At 45.0% G+C, this 24,024-nt stretch overlaps 2 protein-coding genes across 3 annotated transcripts in view; both read right to left on the reverse strand.

Annotated features, from left to right (window-relative positions):
* Window positions 1–19,790, reverse strand: part of ncapg2 (non-SMC condensin II complex, subunit G2) — a 37,232-nt gene extending 17,442 nt beyond the window's left edge. The window contains exons 1-15 of the mRNA XM_079490250.1: window positions 19,674–19,790; window positions 19,218–19,331; window positions 18,028–18,225; window positions 16,943–17,054; window positions 16,203–16,357; window positions 15,138–15,272; window positions 14,586–14,680; window positions 13,768–13,924; window positions 13,189–13,281; window positions 12,605–12,730; window positions 11,765–11,941; window positions 10,170–10,322; window positions 9,435–9,657; window positions 8,319–8,416; window positions 72–242 (exon numbers count right to left, since the gene is read on the reverse strand). Of these exons, the coding sequence (XP_079346376.1) occupies window positions 72–242; window positions 8,319–8,416; window positions 9,435–9,657; window positions 10,170–10,322; window positions 11,765–11,941; window positions 12,605–12,730; window positions 13,189–13,281; window positions 13,768–13,924; window positions 14,586–14,680; window positions 15,138–15,272; window positions 16,203–16,357; window positions 16,943–17,054; window positions 18,028–18,225; window positions 19,218–19,295 (1,971 nt within the window). The 5' untranslated portion in view covers window positions 19,296–19,331; window positions 19,674–19,790. The remainder of the gene's footprint in view (window positions 1–71; window positions 243–8,318; window positions 8,417–9,434; window positions 9,658–10,169; window positions 10,323–11,764; window positions 11,942–12,604; window positions 12,731–13,188; window positions 13,282–13,767; window positions 13,925–14,585; window positions 14,681–15,137; window positions 15,273–16,202; window positions 16,358–16,942; window positions 17,055–18,027; window positions 18,226–19,217; window positions 19,332–19,673) is intronic.
* A 2,988-nt stretch (window positions 19,791–22,778) lies between these two features.
* esyt2b (extended synaptotagmin-like protein 2b) overlaps window positions 22,779–24,024 on the reverse strand; it is a 57,185-nt gene continuing 55,939 nt past the window's right edge. For both annotated transcript variants that reach the window (XM_079489659.1, XM_079489658.1), the window contains one exon: window positions 22,779–23,967. The gene's annotated coding sequence lies outside the window, so the exon portion shown is untranslated. The remainder of the gene's footprint in view (window positions 23,968–24,024) is intronic.

Below are 24,024 nucleotides of genomic sequence, written 5' to 3' on the forward strand. Positions count from 1 at the left end.
ATGTGACATTTTTGCCATTTGTTGCAGAACAAAAGTATGAAGTGGATAAGGACCATAAGACCATGATTTACCGTGAACACATGGAAGTACTTGGCCATGACCCTGCTGAACTTGCCAGTGGTGTACTCCTGGGACTCGACGTTTTTCTCCAGGGACTTCTTGACACTTCTCCACAAGATGACCACAACCTCCAGGAGGCCGGCCACCAGGGCCATGTCTCCCACAGACAGAGGGGTTTCACCCTGCAAAGACCAGGACAGTATACATGGATTAAAGCAAAATACAATCTTATGAAAAAAACCCATTATGCGATTTGTGGGACAGTGTGAAAAGAGCCCTCGCCAGACTAGCGCCGTTTCCCAAACAATTAACACAATATGTAAAATTAGGTTTTTAGTCATATTGTTCCTGCTGTTCTACATATCAACCAGGGAAGGTGAAGACAATCACAGATTGCTTTTATGACATATCCGAGACCATTAGGGTTTTATGGAAGATGCTAAAGTTCTGAACACATTGTTAGTTTGATCACTTTAATGCTCTAATCTTTAAGAAAGAAATAACCGAAAATAGCCAAGCTTGTAGGCTATTTTCACTGCCCTTCCATAGAAGACATGCTGGCTTCTATTGGAATCCAAAGGAAACGTTAAAGGTTACTTTAGTAACCACGGTTGTATATATAAATTGAACAAAATACCTTTCGTTTATGGGTAGGTTTCCTTCAAAACCTAGCTGCAGAACATTATTTTATGTACTCCCAGGACAGAAAATTCTAGAATATTCGCTGTCCTGGGCTCTAAGGGTGACGTAGGAAGCCACGCCTATCCCGTATAGATACCTGCGTGGCTACGTCAGCCCTCATTCGGAACTTTTCTTCTGCTTTAGAGAACAGAAGGGCGTTCCACGAAAGGTATTTCGTTCAATTTATATATACAACCGTGGTTACTAAAGTAACCTTTAACGTTGTATTATATAGAAATTTCACGAAATACCTTTCGTTTATGGGACTTTATGAACTCCCGTGACCTGAACTTCCAGTGGGTCCCAGGTAAACCTTTTGGGAGGGGCTCGGACCCTTTTGGGTCCAGAACCTAGTCCTTGTGGAGAGCAGGAGGCAGCGCTATGCTGCCCTGATGCTTTACTGAGCAGCGGCCCCCAAGACCGCGTGCGCTAGCGAAGGCGCTGCCACATCTAGGTTATAGTTAGGGATGTCAAACGACTCATATTTGGCAAATCGATAAATCGAGGCCGCAAATCGACGAGTCGATCGACTTTTTTCCCTTTTTTTTTCTCCATTATTTTATTTTATTTTATTTTAGTTGTTGCTGCGCAGCAGTTGAGGAGAACGCAACTATGCATTCCTTTAAGCAACACAACTTCTGCAGCTGCATCCATATGTTTATAATTTGCATCAATGATCAAAGCCCAATAATAAAAAATAAACTTTATTTTGTAAACAACGACACTGAAGGAGCAGCGGCGCTATCGGCTGCTATGCTATCAGCTAGTCCCAACTCAAGTGTCTGCAGCAGCCTGTCACAAGTCCCGTATGAACTGACACGGGACGCACGTTGTTCCGTATTTTAATGTCGGGTCGGGGAATAAATACAGTATGAATGACGGCGGGATTTATTTGACAACGCTGTGCTGCTTTCTTCACGAGAAGAGAAGAGCGCTCACAGCTCAGAACAGAGCGGACCTGTGGAACACTGTCTTTGAGCAATGCTCATGCGAACCTGGGGTCTGGGAGGCTCAGAGCTGCAGCCATTGGCTCATGATACGAGCACACGACCAATGGGACAGAGCATTCAGTGTTGCTAAGAAACCCTTCCCCTTCACCCCACACCCTTGGACGATGGCGCCCTAACTGCAGCCAAAAAAATAAAAAATAAAATAAAAACGATTTTTCGACTCATACGTTTTTGAGTCGCGGAAGGCATGAGTCGAAAATCGAGTCGATTTTCAACTTTTTTCAACATCCCTAGTTATAGTATGTGGCGAAAGTCGAGGGTGTAGACCAGCTTGCTGCTGTGCAGACTTCCTGAATGGAGACACCCTTGTAGAGTGCCCAGGAAGCTGCCACACCTCTTGTGTAGTGGGCCCTCAGGGCTTGAGGGGAATCCACGCCTTGGCTAGTGTAGGCCAGACGGATGGCTTCCACTATCCAGTTAGAGATAGTGACCTTCGTGACGGGCTTTCCTTTGGTCCTGGCACCCCAGGACACGAACAGTTGGCTTCCTTGTCTGAAAGGAGCCAGTCTATCCGCGTATATGCGTAAGGCTCTGACTGGGCAGAGGCAATTAAGCCTGCTGTCTTCGTCAGAGGAGAACGGCGGGGGATGGAAAGCCTGTAGGTTCACTGGCACACACACTGAGAGAGCATTCTTGGGAATGAAGGCGGGGTTTGCCTTTAGGGTGACCTTGGTCGACCCCTCATCGAACCTCATGCAGTCTGGAGAGATCGAGAGCGCATGTAGGTGGTCGTAGAGGAGAGGGGTTATTTCCGACCTCCAGACCCCCCAAGACGGGGCTATTAGGAGCACCTTCAGACCCTGAGTCCTCACTCTGTCCAGAGTGGGGCTGATGAGGGATAGCGGGGGAAAGGCGTAGAGAAGGGTTTTGGGCCATTGGTGTGACAGAGCGTCTAGCCCCAACGTTGATGGTCCCCTGATTGCGAAGAAGAGGGGACACTTCGTGTTCTCCTCTGTGGCAAAGAGATCCACCTTGGATTTCCCAAACCTGCTCCAGACCTGGGCCACTGCATGAGGGTGTAGTGACCAGTCTGAGTAGCGGAGAGGTCCTCTGGACAGCAGGTCTGCCCCTGTGTTCAGAAGACCTGGGACGTGACACGCTACTATTGAGAGGACGCGTGTGTTGCACCACAGGATCAGTTTCTGAGCCAGTTGATGAAGACGAGGGGACCTGAGTCCACCTTGTCTGTTGATGTAGCACATGGCCGTGGTGTTGTCTGTCCTGACTAGGACATGGCAACCCAGGATGCGCTGCTCGAAGTGTTTCAGGGCGAGGAAGACTGCCATGAGCTCTAAGTAATTTATGTGAAGGGCACGTAGTGGCCCCAACCATAAACCTCTGGCTGTGAGTCCTTCCATCGTGGCTCCCCAGCCTGTCATGCTGGCGTCTGTGGTGATGACTTTCCTGATCAGAGGCTTTCCCATGGGGACGCCCTCTGAGAGGGTTTTCCTGTCTGACCACCATTGAAGGGCTAGTATGCATTGTGATGTTACTGTTACCTTCTGGTGCCGACGGTGCATTGGTACATGTAGAGAGCCTATCCATCGTTGGAAAGGTCTCATATGTAGCCTTGCTAGGCGGATTAAATAGACCGCAGAGGCCATTAACCCCGCCATCCGGAGGCATGCATGAAAAGGAATCGAGCGTCCCCTTTTGAATGACGCCACGCACTGCAGTGTTGCGTCTATTCTCTCTTGGCTCAGGCGGGCCGTGTAAGAGATTGAGTTCAGTGTTATGCCTATAAAGTCTATTGACTGTGTTGGCATAAGCATGCTCTTCTCGTGGTTTATTATAAACCCAAGCGAGTCGAGGTGGCTGAGCACACGATGTGTGTGCGACAGTGCTTCTCGTGGAGAGTCTGCAAGTAGGATCCAGTCGTCTACGTATGTAGCGAGACGGATCCCTTGCTGTCGGAGCGGAGCGATAGCTGCCGCGGTGCACTTTATGAAGACTCTGGGACTCAGTGACATTCCGAAGGGAAGGACTGTGTACTCGTACACTTTTCCTCTGAACCCGAAGCGCAGAAATTTTCTGTGCGGCGGGTAAATCGGAATGTGGAAATATGCGTCTTGCAGGTCTATTGACGTAAACCAGTCCCCTTCGCGAATTAGGCGTAGGAGGACTGGTGGAGTAAGCATTTTGAATCGCAGCTTTTTTAAGTGACGATTCAATGCCCTCAGGTCTAGAATGGGACGGAGTCCGCCCCCCTTTTTCTTTACCAAGAAATAGCGGGAGTAAAAACCGTTCATTGATTGGTCGAGGGCCACCTCTGTGATGGCGCCTTTCTGCATTAATGAATTGATTTCCTCTTGCAGAATGGCGGCCTTTTGCCCGCTCGCTTCTGAGAAAATAATTTTCCTGGAAGTGGGCGGTTTCGAGGCGAACTGTAGCCTGTATCCTGTCTGAATTGTACGGATTATCCACGGGGAAGCCCCGGATATCCGCCATTGTGACAGATGACGTGACAAAGGGTTCCCTGTGCTTGTCAGCGTCGTGCATGGCCTGCCTAGGGGAAGACTTACCTTGTGTGAAATGTCTCCCTCTAGTGAATTTTTTCGGTATTGAGTTTGGAAAAAATTGGCGTGGAGTTTCTGGCCTGTGACAGCTTGGGTTATCTTTCCCACTGGGCCTATGCCCTTCAGAGTTGGTTTTATTGTTTTTTTGTGTTTTTTTGTTTTCTTTATTGAACAACGTGGAAAAACATACACATGTGAATTGCACATAACAATTTTCGGGGTCTGTACAACGGTGCTCACAGCACTGTGTATAGGCCCCTTTAAGCGCTTCAGCGCAGGCTCTGAGGTGAGATCTGTGATCCCCACCTCTGGCCTTGAACTCTGAGTGTGGTGGGGAAGATGACCCGGCCCGGGCAGGTCATTTGCGCTTCCCCTGGCCTCGGCCTCTGGGAGCGCTCCTGGCCTTGTAGGGCGGCGGAGAGGTGCGGCGGTCTGCTCTGCCTCGGCCTGCAGGCTGTCGCTGTCTATCTCCGCTCCGGTCCTGGGACCTGGGTTTGTCATCGGTCTTGGCCTTCCAGGGTGCCTTCTTAGCCTTGGGGCGGCCTACCGGGGCGGCCTGGTTGGCCAGCGGTTCGAGCGCCTTCATCGTCTTGGTGGAGGACTCGAGCTGTTGGATGGTTTCTGACATCTTGGCCAGAGCGTCCTTAAACATACTGTCTGGGTGGATATTTCCAGCCACAAACTCTTTCTTTGTCTCCAGGGAGATGGCGCTGGTCTGATCGACCCAACGCCATCTCTCCTGGAGGATGGAACATGCCATTGCCTTGGCGTTGTGGAGAGTGGAGTCCCTCTGGAGGGTGGCCATCTCGTGATTCAGGCGGCGTAACTCGGCCAGGTCTTCTGGCAGTTCCGCTAGCTGGACTTTAATGGACTTCTGTCCCATCTCAATGAGGAGGCTCTTCATGGAACCCTGGAGAAGTGCTCCTGCATTGAGGGCCTTCGCCACGAAGGACATGTGTGCGTACTGCCACTTGTTCAGTTTTGAGGCTTCCCTCACGCTGCTGGACAGGAGCTGCGGTTCCTTTACGTGGTGATCCACTCTAGGAGCTGCAGGGTTGGCCAGGTAGGCCGCTATAGCCTTGTCCATAGCTGGCATGAAGTCTATGGCGAGGGTTTGTTTATCTGGTATGTCGTTGGGCCCCTTGGCGCTGGCCTTGGGAAAATCGACCTTCAGGAGGGGTTCGTCCCAGGTGTGCATCATGGCCTCCTCGAAGCCCTGTGCCATAGGGAGCTTCTGTCTTCTAGGTGCAGGGGGGGGGGCGGACTCATCAGTCCTGCCTTCCCATGGTAGTACCTTGACAGTTGACTTAGGCCATGTGTGGTTACAACGTGCACTAGCCTTCCTGTAAATCTCATAGATATTGGAGTCATCCATGGGGGGTACAGGAGGCGGGGGGACAGGAGCCCTGGCTTGCTGGTGCTCCTGTATGTCCATGGCATCCAGGTCGTCGAAGGGGCGACGAGTGGTGCTGACGTAGTCCCCGGGGGAGAGGTCATCATGGCCATCTCGCTCGTCCGCGTAGGCCTCGTCCAGGACGTGGTAGTCCTGGAGTTGCTCCTGGAAGGAAGGGAGCTCGTCATCACGAAGCTCCCCTCCCTGGTAGTCCAATGCTCCCCACCGGGAGACATTGCGCGGTCTGGGGAAGGGTCCAGGCGGTCCACCATATAGCTGGGTGCAACAGCAGGCTGTCTGCGTCTAGCTGTATGTCTGGGCGGGCACTCAATGGTGGCCTGCACAACGTGTTGTCGAGCACGTGGAGCTGGGGAAGAGCGGCGCGGTGCGAAGGTATCCCTTGGCCTCGCGCCATGAGCCTCGTAATCAGTGGCCTCGTGAGCCCTGGTTGCAGAGGCTGAAGTAGCGTACCTGTCTCGGCTAGCGCCGGTAGGTGCTGCTCTTGAAGAAGAGGCTCCGGTTGGGGCTCTGTTGCCCGAGTAGTCGAGCCTCTGTCTCGGGGTAGCTCGTTGTCCCTCTCCGGTGGTGACGCGGGGCCAAAGCCCCTTTGGCGGGACTTGTATGTGAGCTCGTCGCGGGGGAGGAGTGGGGCTCCTCTCTCGGAGTCCGTGGGCGGCAAAGTTGTCATAATACCTTTGGACACGTCCGAGCCTGTTGTTTAGGACGTCGTCGTCCATTTCCTCACAATGGAGGCAAACGGGACCGATTTCCTCCATGGACTCACGGGTGTGGGTGAGGCCGAGACAATACATGCACTCGTCATGCCCGTCTTTGCCCGACATCGTGTTCCCGCATCCCCAGGTGGAGCACGTCTTTTGTTTGGGGCCTTCTTGACAGTCGGCGGGCACCGGCTGTCGTCGATGGCGTCTTTCCCCGGGCTGGGTCTCCCTCGTCAGCGACATGGTAGCTTGTAGAGAGAGGAGTCCGAGTGCTTAACAGCCACAGGTTTATCTTCCTCGTGGCGTGTAATAGTAGACCACAGGCGTATCTGCCTAGTAGCGCTAAGCTAACTATCGATAGCTTTAAGCTAACAAACGCTAGCTTTAGCGAGAGAGAAAAAGAGGCGCGAGCTGTTTTTCCGACAAGCTAGCGTAGCAACAAGTTGCCTAGAACTCACTTGTGTCGAAGTTCGGCTTTTTTTCTCGAGAAGTATCCTTCCGTTTGCTTCGAGAGTGTGCCAGAGATCTCACGGTCCTAAAGAATTAATCTCTCGGCCGAGTTTGCGAGATATATTACCCTGCACACACTGGAATGTTAAAGTTCGTTCTCGCAGCTTAGCAGAAGAAAAGTTGAATGAGGGCTGACGTAGCCACGCAGGTATCTATACGGGATAGGCGTGGCTTCCTACGTCACCCTTAGAGCCCAGGACAGCGAAAATTCTAGAATTTTCTGTCCTGGGAGTACATAAAATAATGTTCTGCAGCTAGGTTTTGAAGGAAACCTACCCATAAACGAAAGGTATTTCGTGAAATTTCTATATAATACAACCATCAGTCGTGGCGAATGAGAACTTTAATCCATGAATACAGTGTGACTATATAATGCTGTAGCTCCCAAGGTGCTTTTGCCATTGGCGATCAGCAAAGCGCTGTGCATGACATAATGCAATATTATACTGCTCCAATGAGTATGTATTGGCGTACCACCAAGTGAAGTTTCGAGAGTCAAGCGCTTCTTCAAACCGTCTGCCATTCTGACGAAGAGCTCTGATCTCAAGACACCAATAAATGTTCATGGAACAATGGTCTGTTTGCGGTCTCTATTTTGTCGCTTTTCTTACTTGAGATGATTATCATCAAGTAAATTATTATTATAATATTGTTAGTGGAACCACTGCATTTTTTGAATATTACACTGGTGGAGTATAGTACATTTTCCTGTAAATGTCACCATGTGTAAATGTCGTCTTTTCCCCTCCTTTCTGTCATGTTCTTCTTTTTTTTTGTCAAGTTATGTGTTGACTCCAGGATCAGGATAGTGTAAAAGAAAACATGCATATAAGGGGCACGGTGGCACAGTCGGTAGTGCTGTCGCCTCACAGCTAGAAGGTCCTGGGTTTGATTCCCGCTGGGGACGCTGTGTTCCCTCCTCCGCGTGCGTCATCAGTGCCCATACCCGAGGTGGGGTTGGCGAAAGGACCTTTCTGTGTGGAGTTTGCATGTTCTCCCCGTGTCCCCTAGGGTAGGTACCCTCACAAAAACATGCAGTAATCCTGGTCTCTAAAACTACCTCCCCCTGGCCAGCCGGGGCACCTGATGGAGGGGAAAGGAACTGGTCGGAATAACGTGTTCCTTCCACGCACTACGTCCGGCCAGGGAAATTCCCCCCTGTCAGGTGAAAAGAAGCAGCTTGGACTCCTCATGCATAGAAGGAGGCATGAGGTCAGTCCACTGCTCCCCCAGGTTGGCAGAGGAAGTGTAGAGCCCAGGATTACATTAGATAATTGACACTGGGTGAAAAAACTGGGTTGCAAAACCGTGGGATAAAAATTAACAAAAAAAAACAAAAAAAACAAAAAACATGCACACAGCCGCCATACAGAATCATTTTACTCAATCTATTTTAGTAGTGTTGACATAATAAATTGCGCCGTCTTACAATGCTGTTCTCCTTGTTGGTCTCGTTAATCTCACTCATGTCCCCGTGTTCCACTACACATTTGTTCAGAATGCGCCGAATAGCCAGTATCAGCTTCACTGAGGAACAAAAAGCAAAGCAAAATATACAAATAAAGTCAATAACCTTTACATGGCGAGTGGGACATTGCTCAGAGGTCAGTAAATAGTCTGTCAAATGACAAAAACAGTACAAATGTACTCATTTTGGGCGGGAACCCCTTTTGGTGTTGGCATTATGTTATGCTTTAGCTATTGAAAAATAGCAGATCTACAAGCTCATAGCGCGCCACTCGGTGGCGCGCTATGAGCTTGTAGATCTGCTATTTTTTTTAAATCGAAGAACGACTGACATAGAAACATAGCTTTTTCAGAAAACTGTAATTTTCAAACTGACATTTTTAGAATCTGATCTCAGGTCAAAATGGGTTAACCCTGTAACACCCAACGGATCAAAACGATGGTTTGTTTGTCATCTGCACTAAGCTACGGCAGAGAGCTGGATATACAGCATTATTGGCACTGGACCTGATAAGGGTGAAAAAGCAATCAATAAGCATCAAATTATATTGTGTGATGAGAAAAGTTTTAGAGCATTTTGTGTTATTTCACTTGTATAGACTCCAGGCCAAGAAAGAGAGTAACTCTTTCTCTTCACTTCAGTGGAATTTAAAACACACACAGAAAGTAAAGTAGTTATGTCGACAATATGTCGATACTGTATGTGATGTTTTGGTGGCCATATACTACAGCCACCCAGTTGAAGAAATTGCATATTTAACCTTTGCTTTTAAGAAATATCTGAGATCATTAGGAGTGTCTGGAAGACTGAACATGCATTATGTTTCCAAGTTTGACCACTTCAAATGTTGTTTTAATCTTAAAGTAACGAATAAGCGAAAACTAGCAATCTAGAAGATTACAACACGTTGCAGAGCTTGTAGATACAGTAACAGTACCCTGTGTTTTTGGTGCATGGCACACTTCCATAGAACAGGTGTTCTCATGACTACCACCTAGAACTCACAGCATCCCCAGACCATGTGTGCCATGGTAGAGGCAGAACAGTACAGTGCATCTGCCAGCTGACTGCACTCACCTATGTTGGTGGGGGCCGTGTATAAGTGGGCAAAATGATAGAACTTCCTGGCAGCCTTGCCGTTGGTTTGGAGGAAGCTGACGCACCGGACGCACCAGACCTTGTCCGACTCGTTGACGGGGAAGAAGGACTTGAAGACGAGGTTGACAATGCGCTTTGAGACTGGCGGCGAGTCAGAGACCAGGCGCGCCAGGAGGTGTTCCATCTTGCACACGTCCCAAAACTGAACACAAGGAGAGAGAGAGAAACTATCGTGATCCAGAAACAATGAAAACAAAACTCGGGCAACTCGTGAAAGGGAGAGAAAGTGTTCTATAGTCAATTAAGTCCTGCAACTCGTGTTCAGTAGTCAAAATGTTAATTATTATCATGAAAACGATGGCTTCCATCATCGCATTGCAACTTTTCAGGAATAGAAAGCCAGCAGTTTCTATTAGCCTGGATTCCTCATCGATGATGTCACTGGTTTATGAACTACCCACAGCACACATGAGACAGAGTAGAAAATAATTGTGGTATTTTATCATGAACATTAGTGAGGACCAATTATATGAAGTCAACATGCACCAGTTTCTAAATGAGGTCACAACTGAAATAAAGACATACAAATATATATATTCGTTACAAAAGCATATGGATTCCAAAATATATAAAACCATACATATAAACAATAACTATATAAATAGGTATATATAATGCCACACATATGCAACAAACAAAAAAACACCCACTCACCTTGGCAGCTCGCACCGCCTTAACCTTGATAAGCAAATCAAGGAAAGCCACACGGACCTTCTCAGACTTGTCGTGAATGCTGTACTTTAGAGTAGGCAGGAGTTTTTCCATCAATGGGTGACTGAGAGGATTGTCCAGGATGATGCCCACACACTGCAGGACACAACCAAACCAACCATGAATTATTGCAAAGCCTGTCCAGCTGCCAATGGCGTTTCTCACACAAATCCTGTTTGCAGGTGGGCCGGTGGGCCTAATGCTAATCACATCTCGCATCGCTTAACAAGGGCCAGCTGAAATATTTAATTCAAGCTCCTGGTGTGATTTGTTACGCTTTCCCTAATTTGTGTGAGCATGTCGAGTCCAAAGGTTAATACCTAGTGGCCAGTGGCAACAGCACTCCCCCTGCAAATGTTGGTTGCAATGGTAATACATAATAATGTCCCTCCGTGGGCATTACAAAAATATGAAAGGGACAAGCAAAAGCAATGCCTAGAAATAATCTACTTAAACTCTGGTATGATCTGATATTATGTCCGGAATCGGCCCGCCCCCCTGGGCGCGTTCCTGGGGTTCTGGATGTTCCGGGGACCCCCACATGGTAACTCTCTCATTTCTCTATCGTTTCGGATGTGGAGCAGCTCGCTGGAACCAGGCCGGCACCCTGGCTGTGGTCGTGTGGGTCTGGAAATTCCAGGGACCGCCCGGGGACCCCCACACAGAGTTGCACCACTCACTTCACACAGGTGTGATTTTATTTCTTAAATTGCTAATAAACAACACAACGGAGCGAAATACTCATGGAATGGACTAGTTTGCCCATAATAATGTAAGAAAACAAACCAAACCTCTAAAAAAGTGGTCTTAACCTCTAAGTGAAATATCCCTTTAAAGTACCAAAAGTAAAAATGCTCACTATGCAGAATGTCCCATTTCATACGTTTTCAAAAGAAAAAAAAAACGATGTTAAGAATAATAATCAAAAGTAATACAAAGTAACTAGTAAATAATTGTAGTAGAGTAAAAGTGCAATGTTTGCCTCTGAGATGTAGTGGAGTAGAACATTGGAAATCCTGTCCAGATGCCCCACTGGACAGGATTTAGTTTCACCTTGGGGAGGTAAATAACAGTGTCTATAAGACTACTTGTGTTGCTCTCCTGGATAATTCACAAGTACACCAGGTCCCAAAGCCAGGGAATGGAGGGATGGCTTATATTTATACACAGCTTGGTTGATTGCTTGATTCTGGTCAATCACTGAATTCAGCGTGTGTTATCAGTGTGTTATTTCTGAATAACAGACGATGCAGTAACTGAAAATTGATTCTATTTGATCAACACTTCCTTGTTTTCCGGGGCGACTGTGTCTGCCCAGTGCAACACTTGTGGAATACTTTCATTACCGTAAGCAAGGAAATACTTTGTTTTGTTGTTACTTTTGGGTCAATTAATTAATTTAAGTAGCCGTGGAATAAGCAGGATAATATATGACGAGGCCTTCAGGATGATTAAATGCCGGTCAACGTCAGTGATTATTTCTCAACAACTACCTGCGCATATATTATACCTTGCGTACTGACCGGGCCATGACCCACCTTTAAGACAGTGCCACGGACATCTGGGCAGCTGGCGTCGTTGGCCAGGTCCAGCAGCTTCTTCATGAAGTCTGTGATGACTTCCGGAGGGAGGACCTCCCAGAACTTGGCCAGGATCTTACACACGCCCAGTGTCGCCGTGGAGCGCACCCGTGGATGGACGTCATCCAGGAGGCCCTGAGAACACACACACACACACACACACACACACACACACACACACACACACACACACACACACACACACACACACACACACACACACACACACACACACACACACACACACACACACACACACACACACACACACACACACACACACACACACACACACACACACACACACACACACACACACACACACAAATAGCAGATCAACAACCTTACCACGCGTTACAATCAGCCGTTTCCGCTTTTTAAAGTATAAAATTATTAAATACAGTATATCAGTATTTTCAAGTGACACGCTATGAGCTTGTATATCTGCTATTGTTTTATAACCAAAGTATAAAATAATGGTTAAAGATTAATCTAACATGACACAGATGCTTTCCCGATTTTAATATTGGGTTAAGTTGTTATGTTTTTACTCATCACTCTTGCCTGCCGCTTATTTTATCAGAGTAAAAAGTTGCATTGTGGGGTGCCAGTTGGCCTAGTGGTCCTCCAGGCACATTCCACATATAGGCTCCGGCCTGACAGCGTGTTGCGTGTTCCGTTCATGACAACCTTTGCTGCATGTCTCCCCATGTCTCTCTCTCCCTCTTTCCTGTCATTCTTCGCTTGTACTGTATCTATCAATAAAGGCAGAAAAGCCAATAAGTGCCAAGCGCTCACCATCAACATGTCCAGTTGTTTCTGAATGGCCTCGTCAATCTTCTCGCTGCTCTCACTGGGGTCGTGGATGACAAAGGCGTCGGTGAAAAGGAACGTTGCGTTTGCACGCACCTCATAGTTAGGAGCCTGCAGAAATGAAGCGATGAATTACCAGATCATATTAGTCTATACAGAAAGAAATGTAATATACAGCGTAGAACAGACAGACAGTAGAACAAAAAGGGCCTTTCTGTGTGGAGTTTGCATGTTCTCCCTGGGTAGGTACCCTCACAAAAAACATGCAGTAATCCTGGTCTCTAAACTGCCTCCCCCTGGCCAGATGGGGCGGCTGATGGAGGGGAAAGGAACTGGTTGGAATAACGTGTTCCTTCCACGTGATACGTCCACCCGGGGAAACTTCCCCTGGGCCCTGTCAGGTGAAAAGGACTCCTCATGCATAGAAGGAGGCATGAGGCATATTTTTTCGGCCAACTGTTGGCACGTTACAATGTTCAGCTAAATGAGATTATAATTTGACATAATCGTGAAGCCCTATTGAATTTTAAATGTGTTAATTGAACCAAAAGTCAATGAAATCAGCATACACTTAGAGCTCTCCAGAGAATGGGCTTGTAGAGTTTATAAAGCATCTCATCCACGTTTGGAACAGTCTTCTTGCTGTGGAAACAGCTTACGATCTACAATCAGAGAAAATAGAACGTTAACACACAAATAGAAATACGGAAAACTAAAACAACGGCAAAGAATCTACTTCAGAGATAAATCTAAATTTGTCTAAAGCTGAACAGGGGGTCCCGGACCGCTAGGAGTGATAGACATTTTATTTTATTTAAATTAACCACTTGAACTCTAGCATCTGTATTTCGAGAAGAACTTTAGCACAAAAAATAAAATAAAAATAAGCTCATGCCTCGGGTCGCGAGGAGCTGTGAGGTTGTAAATCGGCTATTTTCGGCAAAGAGATTTGGTGTAGTATTGTAGTATTTAAGTTGTTAAATGTATACACATTAACATGAATCCAACACGACACTGATGACAGTGCTGTCAAAGACGTCTATGAAGCTATGAAAAAGTTTAATATGCACCACATTTTATACAATAGGTTTCTGGGAGGTCTAAATTAAGCCCTCCGTTAATATGGCATCAACTGGTGGTACGTTTACCTGTAGGACCTTTTTATAGACAGGCGACGTCCTGGGGAGAAGGATGGCGCTTTGCATCAAGTTCTGAATGCAGGTGTTTTCTATCTCGTCCAAGAAGTCTCCTTCAGCCTTCTTCCAGGCTCGGAAGTAGATGTCCGCTATGTGGGTGGTCACGTTTCTTAGGGCGTAACAACAACATGGGAGCATTCATTTATTTCAATCCTCAACAGCAACAGGAGTAATAAGTGTGTGATTGTTTTTTAGTTTTTTTGGGGGGGGGGTCATACCAAAGACTCTAAAAATGGGACCCAGTGCCTCCCTGCTTGACACTCATCATCAAGGGTTGGACTGGGGGTAAGACCCTTTGACATACTACCGTCATGTCCAGGGGGTGTACTTGTACATCAAGCTGCCTCACGCTACAGAAACAGGAGATAGGCTCCTGCCCTATGGGCCTCATGGCTCGGCAAGGCTACTACTACTACTACTACTACTTATACAGTACTCATTTTCAACATTTTACTATATCATTAATATACCTTTAGAGTTGTTGTGTAGAAATACATTTAAAAAGCCCCCCATTCTGTGTTGCCTAGAACTGGACGTCTGAAACGTGATCAGTAATAAATAATAATATAAGAAAGAGGTAAAGATTGTGAAAATAGCCGATCTACAAGCTCTGCCATCTTCACAATATTTATCTGCGGAACCGAGTCAAACTAAATGTAATGCCTCAACTCCTACATTTCCATGTGCTTGTCAGGGTGGTGGTGGGGGGGTCCCCATTTCAAATATGGGGGGGTTGAGAACCACTGGAGGAAACGTTTGTTAACTCTTACTTGCTGAAGAAGTTCAGCTGATTTTTGACGACACCATGAATCATCCAGATGAAGCTGACGTGCCATCGGAACAGAAACACCAGGAACCGCTGTCCCTGTTAGAGTAAAAGTACAAAACTATTGGCATCAAATAATACAGTACAATGGAGTACCAAAAGCACAAGTAGCCTAGTCAATATGCATTTATAATGTATAAAATGTATAAATGCATTTGGAAAATTGCCATTTTCTTGTGGATCTTGCCGATCAGCTATTTTCAATAATCACGGTTTAAATAGGGCTGAAGTGATTAATGTATGTTTTTAATAACATTTGAAATCTAAAAAGTAACTACAACAAATAATTGTAGAGGAGAAAAAGGTACAATATTTGCCTCTGAGATGTAGTGGCGACGGCGTAGAAGTAAAAGTATTGAAAATTGGAAACAGTCCAGTGCAGTAAAGATTCTTCAAAAGTACAGTACTCGAGTACCACTTACTGTACACCACTGCATGCACGATATTGCTATATATGGACAGGGACATCATCCTGCATATACCATGATCCACTCACATCATCATGATTAATGAAATTGACGTTTTGGAAGCACTGAAGCAGCAGGTGCTTTATCTGCTTGTTGTCCTCCGATGTGAAGTCCAGGCCTAGGAGTACATTATGGAGGGCCCACAGTCTCTGGATATCAGCCCCCTGCATGGCAACATACACAATACACACATGGATATCAGCCCCCTGCATGGCAACATACACAATACACACACGCACATGGCGTACATGGATAGCAATACTTTGCCAATGTATGTTTCAATCGGTTTAACCCATTTTGGGCGGGAACCCCTTTTGGTGTTAGCATTATGTTATGCTAACAGAGTGGCGCGCTACGAGCTTGTAGGTCTGCAGTCTGAACGACTGACATAGAAACATAGCTTTTTCAGAAAACTGTCAGGATGTAGAGGACATTTTTAGTATCTGATCTCAGGTCAAAATGGGTTGGAATAAAGCAAAATAAAATGTCATGACTGAACCGCTTTGTCCCAAACTGTGATTCGTGATCGTGACTAGTGCTCCGTTTCCCCAAATAAAATAATTAACAGAGTAAGATGCGTCAATCTGGACATTCTATTGTTAGTTTGACCACTTCATCACTCCTTCATCTTAAAATGACTAATAACATTTGGAACCGTTTCCGGGACCGGTTTCATCATACCGTCAGGGCTAGTTATGTGGACTTCACGTCAATTACAGATACAATTACAAATACTAGTGGTTCAGAAACGTTTTAATTTCAAGGACCACCGTTACACGCCATTTGGAATCCCCTATTGGAATCGTTAAAGGGAACCCGTTAAGGAATCGAACCGCTGAGAGTGAATCGTTAAGGAATTAACATTGAATCATTAACATTACATTTTCAATTGTATCTAGCTATTGAATGGATGCACGGTTTTACACACGATAGTTTTTTCGCGAACATCCCTTCGATTATACAAGGGTCGTAGTGCGATCGTAGTGGAGATGAACATTATGAGACTACTTAAAAAGGTAAGCAAATACAAAATAAGGGCTGGCAGTGAATAAGTTAGTGGGTTAAGTTCACACGGTTCGTATCGTATTACTGACAGATTTCTTTGCCGTGGTCTTCTGCAGGCAGATGAGGAACGCGGTGCGGCCAAACTTTTCCTTCTTCTTCAGGCCTTTCTTCCACCAGGCCTCAAACAGCCTCAGGAGGTGGAGGTAGAGAGGCTCGTCTGACACAGGCAGTGAACCCAGAAGATCTGGATGTGTGATACGTGCCATGGGGAGAGATAGGGCTGTCACGCTTTTACACATTTAAGTTGACAATCAGTCATCACACAAATAATTGCTATTAACGATTTAATTGTGTTTGTGGCATTGAACATTGTGAACTTATGAATAAACAATACATTTCTATTTACAAAATGCACAGGGCAGATATGACAATAACTGAAATATACAAATTAATTACTGTATATTTCAATTAACAGCTGACTACAAGCTTACAATAAGCCACAAAGTGACACGTGGTAAGCTTGTAGATCTGCTATTTCAGTTTTTTTTATGTATGAAAATGTTTAAATATGGAAATGACAAAATAATTGCGATTATCGAAAATAATTCTGATTATCGAAAATATTTGCTATTATGTAATAATTGTGACAGGCCTAGGGAGAGAGGGGGAAATAATAGATGAGAGATTTAATCTTAATCAAACTTAATTGATCATGGAGGTGCAATACAGATCGGCTATTTTGAGTGCACTGGCATGCTTCCATAAAAGACATGCTGAGTGCTGACTTCTATGGAATGACTGAAATAAAGTCTTGATAAAGTGCACCCACCGTGAAGTCTGTCGGCACATGCCAGGAGAGCCTTGTATGCGTCATCTTGTAGGACATTTATAGACAAGGTCGCCACCAGTGTTACGCCTTCCACAACAGACATGACATGTGTCTAGGAAAGGCACAAAATAAATAAATAAAGATGGCCATATACATCCATGTATTACAATGGTGTTCAACCCTTTTCATATCAAGGTTCATTATTTATTCAACATTTGAGAAACTTTTCCAAAATATTTCACACCATTTCCACTTTTCCAGGGCCATAGCAATCACATATATGAGGCTCTTAACCCATTGATGCCTGATGCAACGTATACGTTGTTCTACCCTTGATGCCGGCGCGCTCTCTGCGTCTCATCAGCTATTGCTATACATGTAGCAACATAACTATTTAAAAAATAATTAATCAGAATTTGAAGGTTTTTAGAAACCTTAGGTCAGGCCCTAGAAGGCATTCCCAGATTCGGCCTCAGGCATCAATGGGTTAAGTCTCCCTCGTGACATACATACTGTATCTTAGGGGGAAGATTCACATATTTATGTACCGTAATTAGGGATGACCCTTTTTTAGTTCCCAATCCAATCCCGATACCACAATTTCTGCGTTAGCCGATACCGAATACCGATACCAGAGTTGTGATATCGTTGTGTTTATAGCTATATATATCGTGTTGTGTTTATAGCTATCTAGCTACGGTGTGTGTGTGTGTGTGTATATATATATATATATATATATCTCGTGTCGTGTTTATAGAAGACTCTTCACTCAAATTTGGGCAACTCGAAAGCAAACTCCACATGTCCCAACATTTTATTTACCTGCCATAGTGTCAACCCCTTACCCCTGTGTCGGATCGGTGGTTAGACTGGCATATTCGCCGATACGATACCAATATGACCCGATATGACAAACAGTCATATCGGGGTATTACAGTATTAGGACATCTCTAACCGCAATATGACATAAGTTTCAAAAACAAAATTAACAGTGTAATTTAAGGGGTGCCGTGGGTGAAACAGCAATTTACAGAGGTGCCCTGTAAGTCAAAACCGTTTGAGAACCACTGCTGTAAAAAACGCACCCGGTCTGCAGCTGCGTCCACCTCCATGCCATCCTCTCTGGCGACCTCCTGGCCCGGACGCAGGCTCCAGCGCTCCGGGGGCACCGCGGCCAGCACCTGCTCCAGCAGCGAGTCCAGTCTGCTCCACAGAGTGTGTCTCTGCTCCGTGGGCAGCTCCTCCAAGACCTCCCCGATGTCAAAGGGGTCCGTTCTCTCCTTCTGCTCGACAAAAAAAAAAAACAGGTGCAGTCCAGAAACATAATGTCAGCGCATAGGGCTGGGCAATGAACCGGTACGTGACAATAGCAGCGATCTACTGTAGAGCAGTGTTTCTCAAAACAGGGGTACGTGTACCCCTAGGCCTACAGCGGGTACTTGAGAGAAAATGGAAACATTGATTTTACCGCTATGTTTAATGGTAAAACATTGACACATGTATGTGAACGTGCTGCTCTGTAAATCTTTAAACCAAATTAAGTAAGGGTTAAGCATTTTGACTAGCAAACTGTTACTGACTATTGACATAAAAACTGGACTTTTGATGTTGTCGATTAAAGGGGGTACTTGGATTCAGTAATGCAGAAAAGGGGGTACTGTCAGCCCAATACGTTTGAGAACCACTGATCTAGCTCTTCTCAAAACCTGTGGGTCTTCTCAAAGTCTCACACTCAAAGTCTCACAGATTTAGCCTCAACCCAGACCCAAAACATATAATATTTTGTTATCGTTGGATTTGGCCACAATTCCATGCTGTACTGTACAATAGGAGAGATAAACGTTGATCAAAATAACATGTTCTTCTACATGCTCTAATTGCATAGACTTCTTGTACAGTACATTAATAATGCAGATGTTTAACAATAATTTACGGGGCCATTTGGTTTAATTTTACACTCCCTCAAGAGTTAAAAGATCTAAAGGGTCCATTTGGTTACCAACTCTCCATCATTTAGCTGGGGACCACCTGGAAGTAGTCAGTAGTACCCATAAGGACAAGGATAAGGAGTGGTTGAGCACCACTGGACCATAGCCCCATATGTGCCCTCTCCCTACGCTCATTCTGTAGCAGCTACAGAATGAGCGTAGGGAGAGGGCACATACTGTATGAGGCTACACTGGACCATTGACAGTCATGCGTCAGGGCTAACATAACAGTAACACTCATCATTCACAGAGAGACAGCTGAATGGCAGATAGATAACGTTACTTACATGAAGTTTAATTAAACGTAGGAAGTCCTCCACATTCTCTGTGCGGGCAGCGTCTAAAAACGCCTCACGTTTGGACATGTTTGTGCTTGCCTTCTGCCCGGGCAGATGTACAGCCTGTGATATTTAATTAGGATACATTATATAATTTATATAATACATACTTTTATATACTGGTGCGGGTTGCTGCCGGGTTGTAATTATTACACCTAATCAACCTTAACTATGTGTCAACTCGACTGTCAACTCAACAACACCCGAGTCTAACTGTCAACATTAAGATCATAACAAAGTAAACAAACATAGCAGTCTGTGGTTTACGGCAAGTTACCGACCAGACCAGAAGCAGCGAATAGAACCGATAGAACCTTGAAGTTATTCAGCATAGCACCCAGACTGATCACTGATGTATTACATTTATACTATAATCTTTATACAAAAGAGAGGCTAGTTTATTACCTTGCTGTGTATGAAATAATGTATCTGTCAGACAGAGCTCGCGCTGACACAACGCGCGCCCACAGTTTACTGTGAGCCCGCGTAAAGTTTGATTCGTTCTGAAAATGAACGCCCGTGTTGCCAGTTTTGTAATAACCAACGGTCTGGTCTGTGGATCAGATACATACATTTGGGGGTCCTTGACGCGCGTCCTTGACATGAAATTGAAAATGTTTGAGAACCACTTGTTTGAATAATATTAAGAAGCAAGCCCAAATAAGCAACTACACTTCAGAAACAAGCCATCCCAATAAAAACCAGCAACTACAAAAAAGTGACTTTACAGGGTAAAAAATGCCCAAAGTCGCTTATAATAAGCGGACCTGGCAACGCTGCTGTACGCCCATCCCTCTTTTTCTTCTTCGCCTCTTCCTAGGATCCATAGCGCCGCTAGCGCCACCAACTGGAGTCCCTACGTTATTGCTTCCGGCTTGGACCCACCGTCCGATCCGTTTGTTTATCTCCAGTACCACTAGATGGCGACAAATGATTAGGATATACATTTGGGATATAGCCCTGATATAGCCCCACATCAACCATACTGCAGGGGTCTTCAACGGGGACCCATAGGAGGTCCTCAGAGTTACAGGGGGGCCACCAATCTTTGTGTGTGTTTTCTTTTTCTTCTTTATTTCTTACATTAATAACAACTTGAACCCTAGTAGAAACCCTTCCTATTCTAAGGGGAACAAGCTGAAAAGAGCAGATCTAAAATCTCACAACGCTGTCTGTCTGTCTGTCTGCCTGCCTGCCTGCCTGCCTGTCTGTCTGTCCTTATTTAATTTGTTCCTTCCATCTGCCCTGTTGTCTCTTCTATTCTCCTCAGTGGGTTGACCAAATAGATCAGTGGTTCCCAAAACTTGTTAACAATTATTAAGAGCAAAATGTAGGAAACAAAAAAACAAAGGATCCCTACCCAGTGTTTGGGAACCAGTGCAATATTGTAGATGGCATGTGAATTGGGACCATATCCATCCATCCATCCATCCATCCATCCATCCTTCAACCGCTTATCCGTTGTCGGTTTGCGGGGGCAACAGCTCCACCAGAGTACTCCAGACTTCCCTCTCCAGAGCAAGATTAGTGACTTCCTCCTGGGGGATCCTGAGACGTCACGCTCCAAAGGCCAGTGAGTTGATGTGTTTCCTCCAACTGCGCCTTGGTCTGCCCTGGGGTCTCCTCCCATGCGGGACGTGCCTCGAGGACCTCCCTAGGGAGACGCCCGAGGGGCATCCTAACCAGATGCCCGAACCACCTAAGCTGGCTCCTTTCCAGACGAAGAAGCAGCGAATGTGAATTGAGTGAGCATGCAAATTCTTCCCATTCCACCAATTTCTGTATAGCACTATAGTGCACTCTCTGACTTTAAGAGCAATGCCTGGTAGATTAATGTGTGCTCTCCTCTTCATAGTAGCTCATGCTGCTCTGGCTCAGGGTTTATTGAGGGGCCCCTCCTATACACAGGTTTAATGTTTGTCTTTAGTTTGTTTTGTAAACGCATTGATAATGAAGGTTGTAAATGTGTCATTTACCTCATATTGTCTCTTTATTGTTAATGGTGTTTAATGTTTGTTTGTTTCACCATTACATCACCTAAATCAACATGAGTTAAACTTTAATATATTAGCGCCCCTCACTTCACACGGGTGTGATTTTTATTTTGTTGTTGGTTATTTTTGAGGGGGGCTAGCCCCTCCTATATACAGGTTTAATGTTTGTTTTTAGTTCAATGTTTGTTTTACATCATCATGTAAGGGAGTGATTTTGTATGCATGCACCATGCTGGTGCAACATAATTATAAGTGTCTGTGTTTTATTGCATTTTTACGCGTATGCTGATGTGTAGGCCTACTGTAGCTATTAGCTATAACCATATATTGTCTTGTCTACCCTGTGCACACACCAAGGCAAATTCCAATCAATTATTTATTGAAATGGTAATACATTATTGAATCTTGAATCTCCCCACACAATGCTGGCAGTCAATCCTCCACACACTCCTCTCTATCTCTCTCTCACACTCACTCACGCACGCACGCAAGCAAGCGCGCACACACACACACGCAATCACTCTCTCCCAGAGGAGGCACTTACTTGGCCTGCTGTGATTTGGTCAACCATTTAATAGCCCAAACAAATAGTGCCAGAAATAAACCAAAGCCAAATCATGCACATGTGTACTGTATGTTATTTGTTTTTACTCTTTGATCGCTCTTTCTTGCACAGTTGCACTCTTTATTCTTTGTTTGCTGTGTTTTTGTTGTTTTGAATGTTATGCTATCAATAATGCTGCTGCATTGTCTGAAGGAGGAGGACGTGGAGGACAACAAAGGCAACAACAATGAAGGTGCAAACTTTCATCAACAGCTGCCTGAGGAGAATTCTGAGCATCCGCTGGCCAGACACCATCAGCAATAATGACCTCTGGCAGAGAGCGAGGCTACCACCAGTGGAAGAGGAGATTAAGAGAAGAAGGTGGGGATGGATCGGCCACACACTTCGGAAGCCCAATACCAGCATCACAAGACAAGCCCTTAGATGGAACCCGCAAGGCAAAAGAAAGAGAGGGAGGCCGAAGAACACCTGGCGCAGGGACCTGGAGACTGACATCAAGCAGTGTGGACTGACATGGAAACAGCTGGAAAAGAAGGCCCAGGATAGAGGAGGCTGGCGAACTGTAGTCACCGGTCTATGCTCCATGAAAAGGAGCGATAGGCATAAGTAAGTAAGTAAATTGTCTGAAGGAAGCCAAACAGAAATAAGTTTGACTCTTATGTACCTGTAGGGTAGGCTGTACACAAGATGTAATAATAAAGTATACAACCTTGAACCTTGAACACACCCATTTAGGCCTGACGTCGAAATGAGAAAAAAAAGGCTTCTGAAAGAATATATTTTCAAAGGTTTGTGCCTCATTTTCACGATATTTCAAAAATAGCAGACCTACAAGCTCATAGCGCGCTATAAGCTTGTAGATCTGCTATTTTTCAATAGCTAAAGTATAACATAATGCTTAGTTAAAACACCAAAAGGGGTTCCCACCCAAAATGCGTTAAGAGCCACAGACACATTTTTATGGATCCCTTTATTTCTTCTTTCCATTTTCAAAAAACATTCCCAAAAAAGGTTATCATGGATTAAAAAACAAAAGTCAATGGTTTTTTTCAGTAATTTCATTAAAAAAAAATCCAATAAAATCAGAGAAACTTCTATTTTCACTCGTTTGGGTCCCATGCAGGCAAACATGTAATCTCTCTTTTGGGTCACGGGCTAAAAAGTTGGGGAACCACTGCTTTATCAAATTTGTCTCTCACTCAAAAATAAATGTGATAGTAGGCAATCATCTTTAAGGCTAATGATGAAAAATGAGTGTCTGCTATACAGACGCTGCTTTCTTTTCATAATAGTGCTCACATCACTACTCACTATCATCACTACTATTCTGTGCAACACAACAATTTAAAAATCAGCAAACCAGTCTTTTTTCCCCTCACAAGAGTTAACTATTTATTCTTCAAAAGCCACAGGCCACCCTCCCTCAGTATCTTTCAAAATCTTTAACTTCATTATGCCAAAAAAAAGTTAACTAGCTCTTGTCTTTATAAGGCACAGGATAGATAACAATAAAAGCAAACATGAGCATGGAAATGTTCCAACAAGTGCATAGTAAAACAAAGCCTATGGCACCAGTCTGCCTTATGACAAACAAAACAAAACAAAAACTAAATCATCTGATGCTGCTCAAAACATGAGCATAATGCGATATCAGAGGTCTCTGCTCAGACTCTCCCTCAATTCATTTATCATCTCTTGGTTCTAAAACAGTTAAACTCTTACTGTATTCAAGTATCCTATATATTAATTTCATATCATAGCAGAATATACAGCACTTCACATAATTCACATAGTTCACATAGCCCTGAAGTTTCACCACTCCTCGGTATCTTAGAAAATATTGAGAAAACATATTGCACAAAGTCCCCCTAAAATATTCCAAGCAAATATTTTCATCTTTGCGTACTATGCATTCCATTTTTGTAGTGGAGTATAAATAAAGATAAGTGGTGAACAAATAAATAACACGGCATGACAACCATAGAAAACAGATTAAAGTCAAAACTGCTACTTGTACAGTTGGGTGCCACCGATATTGACCCTTATCATTTGACCCATTTAGGCCTGACCTCAACATTTAAAAAAATCCTTCTAAATCCTCCATATTTTCACGATTTTTAAAAAATAGCAGACCTACAAGCTCGTAGCGCGCCACTCGGTGGCGCGCTATGAGCTTGTAGATCTGCTATTTTTCAAT

This window comes from Electrona antarctica, assembly GCF_951216825.1.
Source record: "Electrona antarctica genome assembly, chromosome: 20".
In the NCBI taxonomy this organism is placed as follows: Eukaryota; Metazoa; Chordata; class Actinopteri; order Myctophiformes; family Myctophidae; genus Electrona; species Electrona antarctica.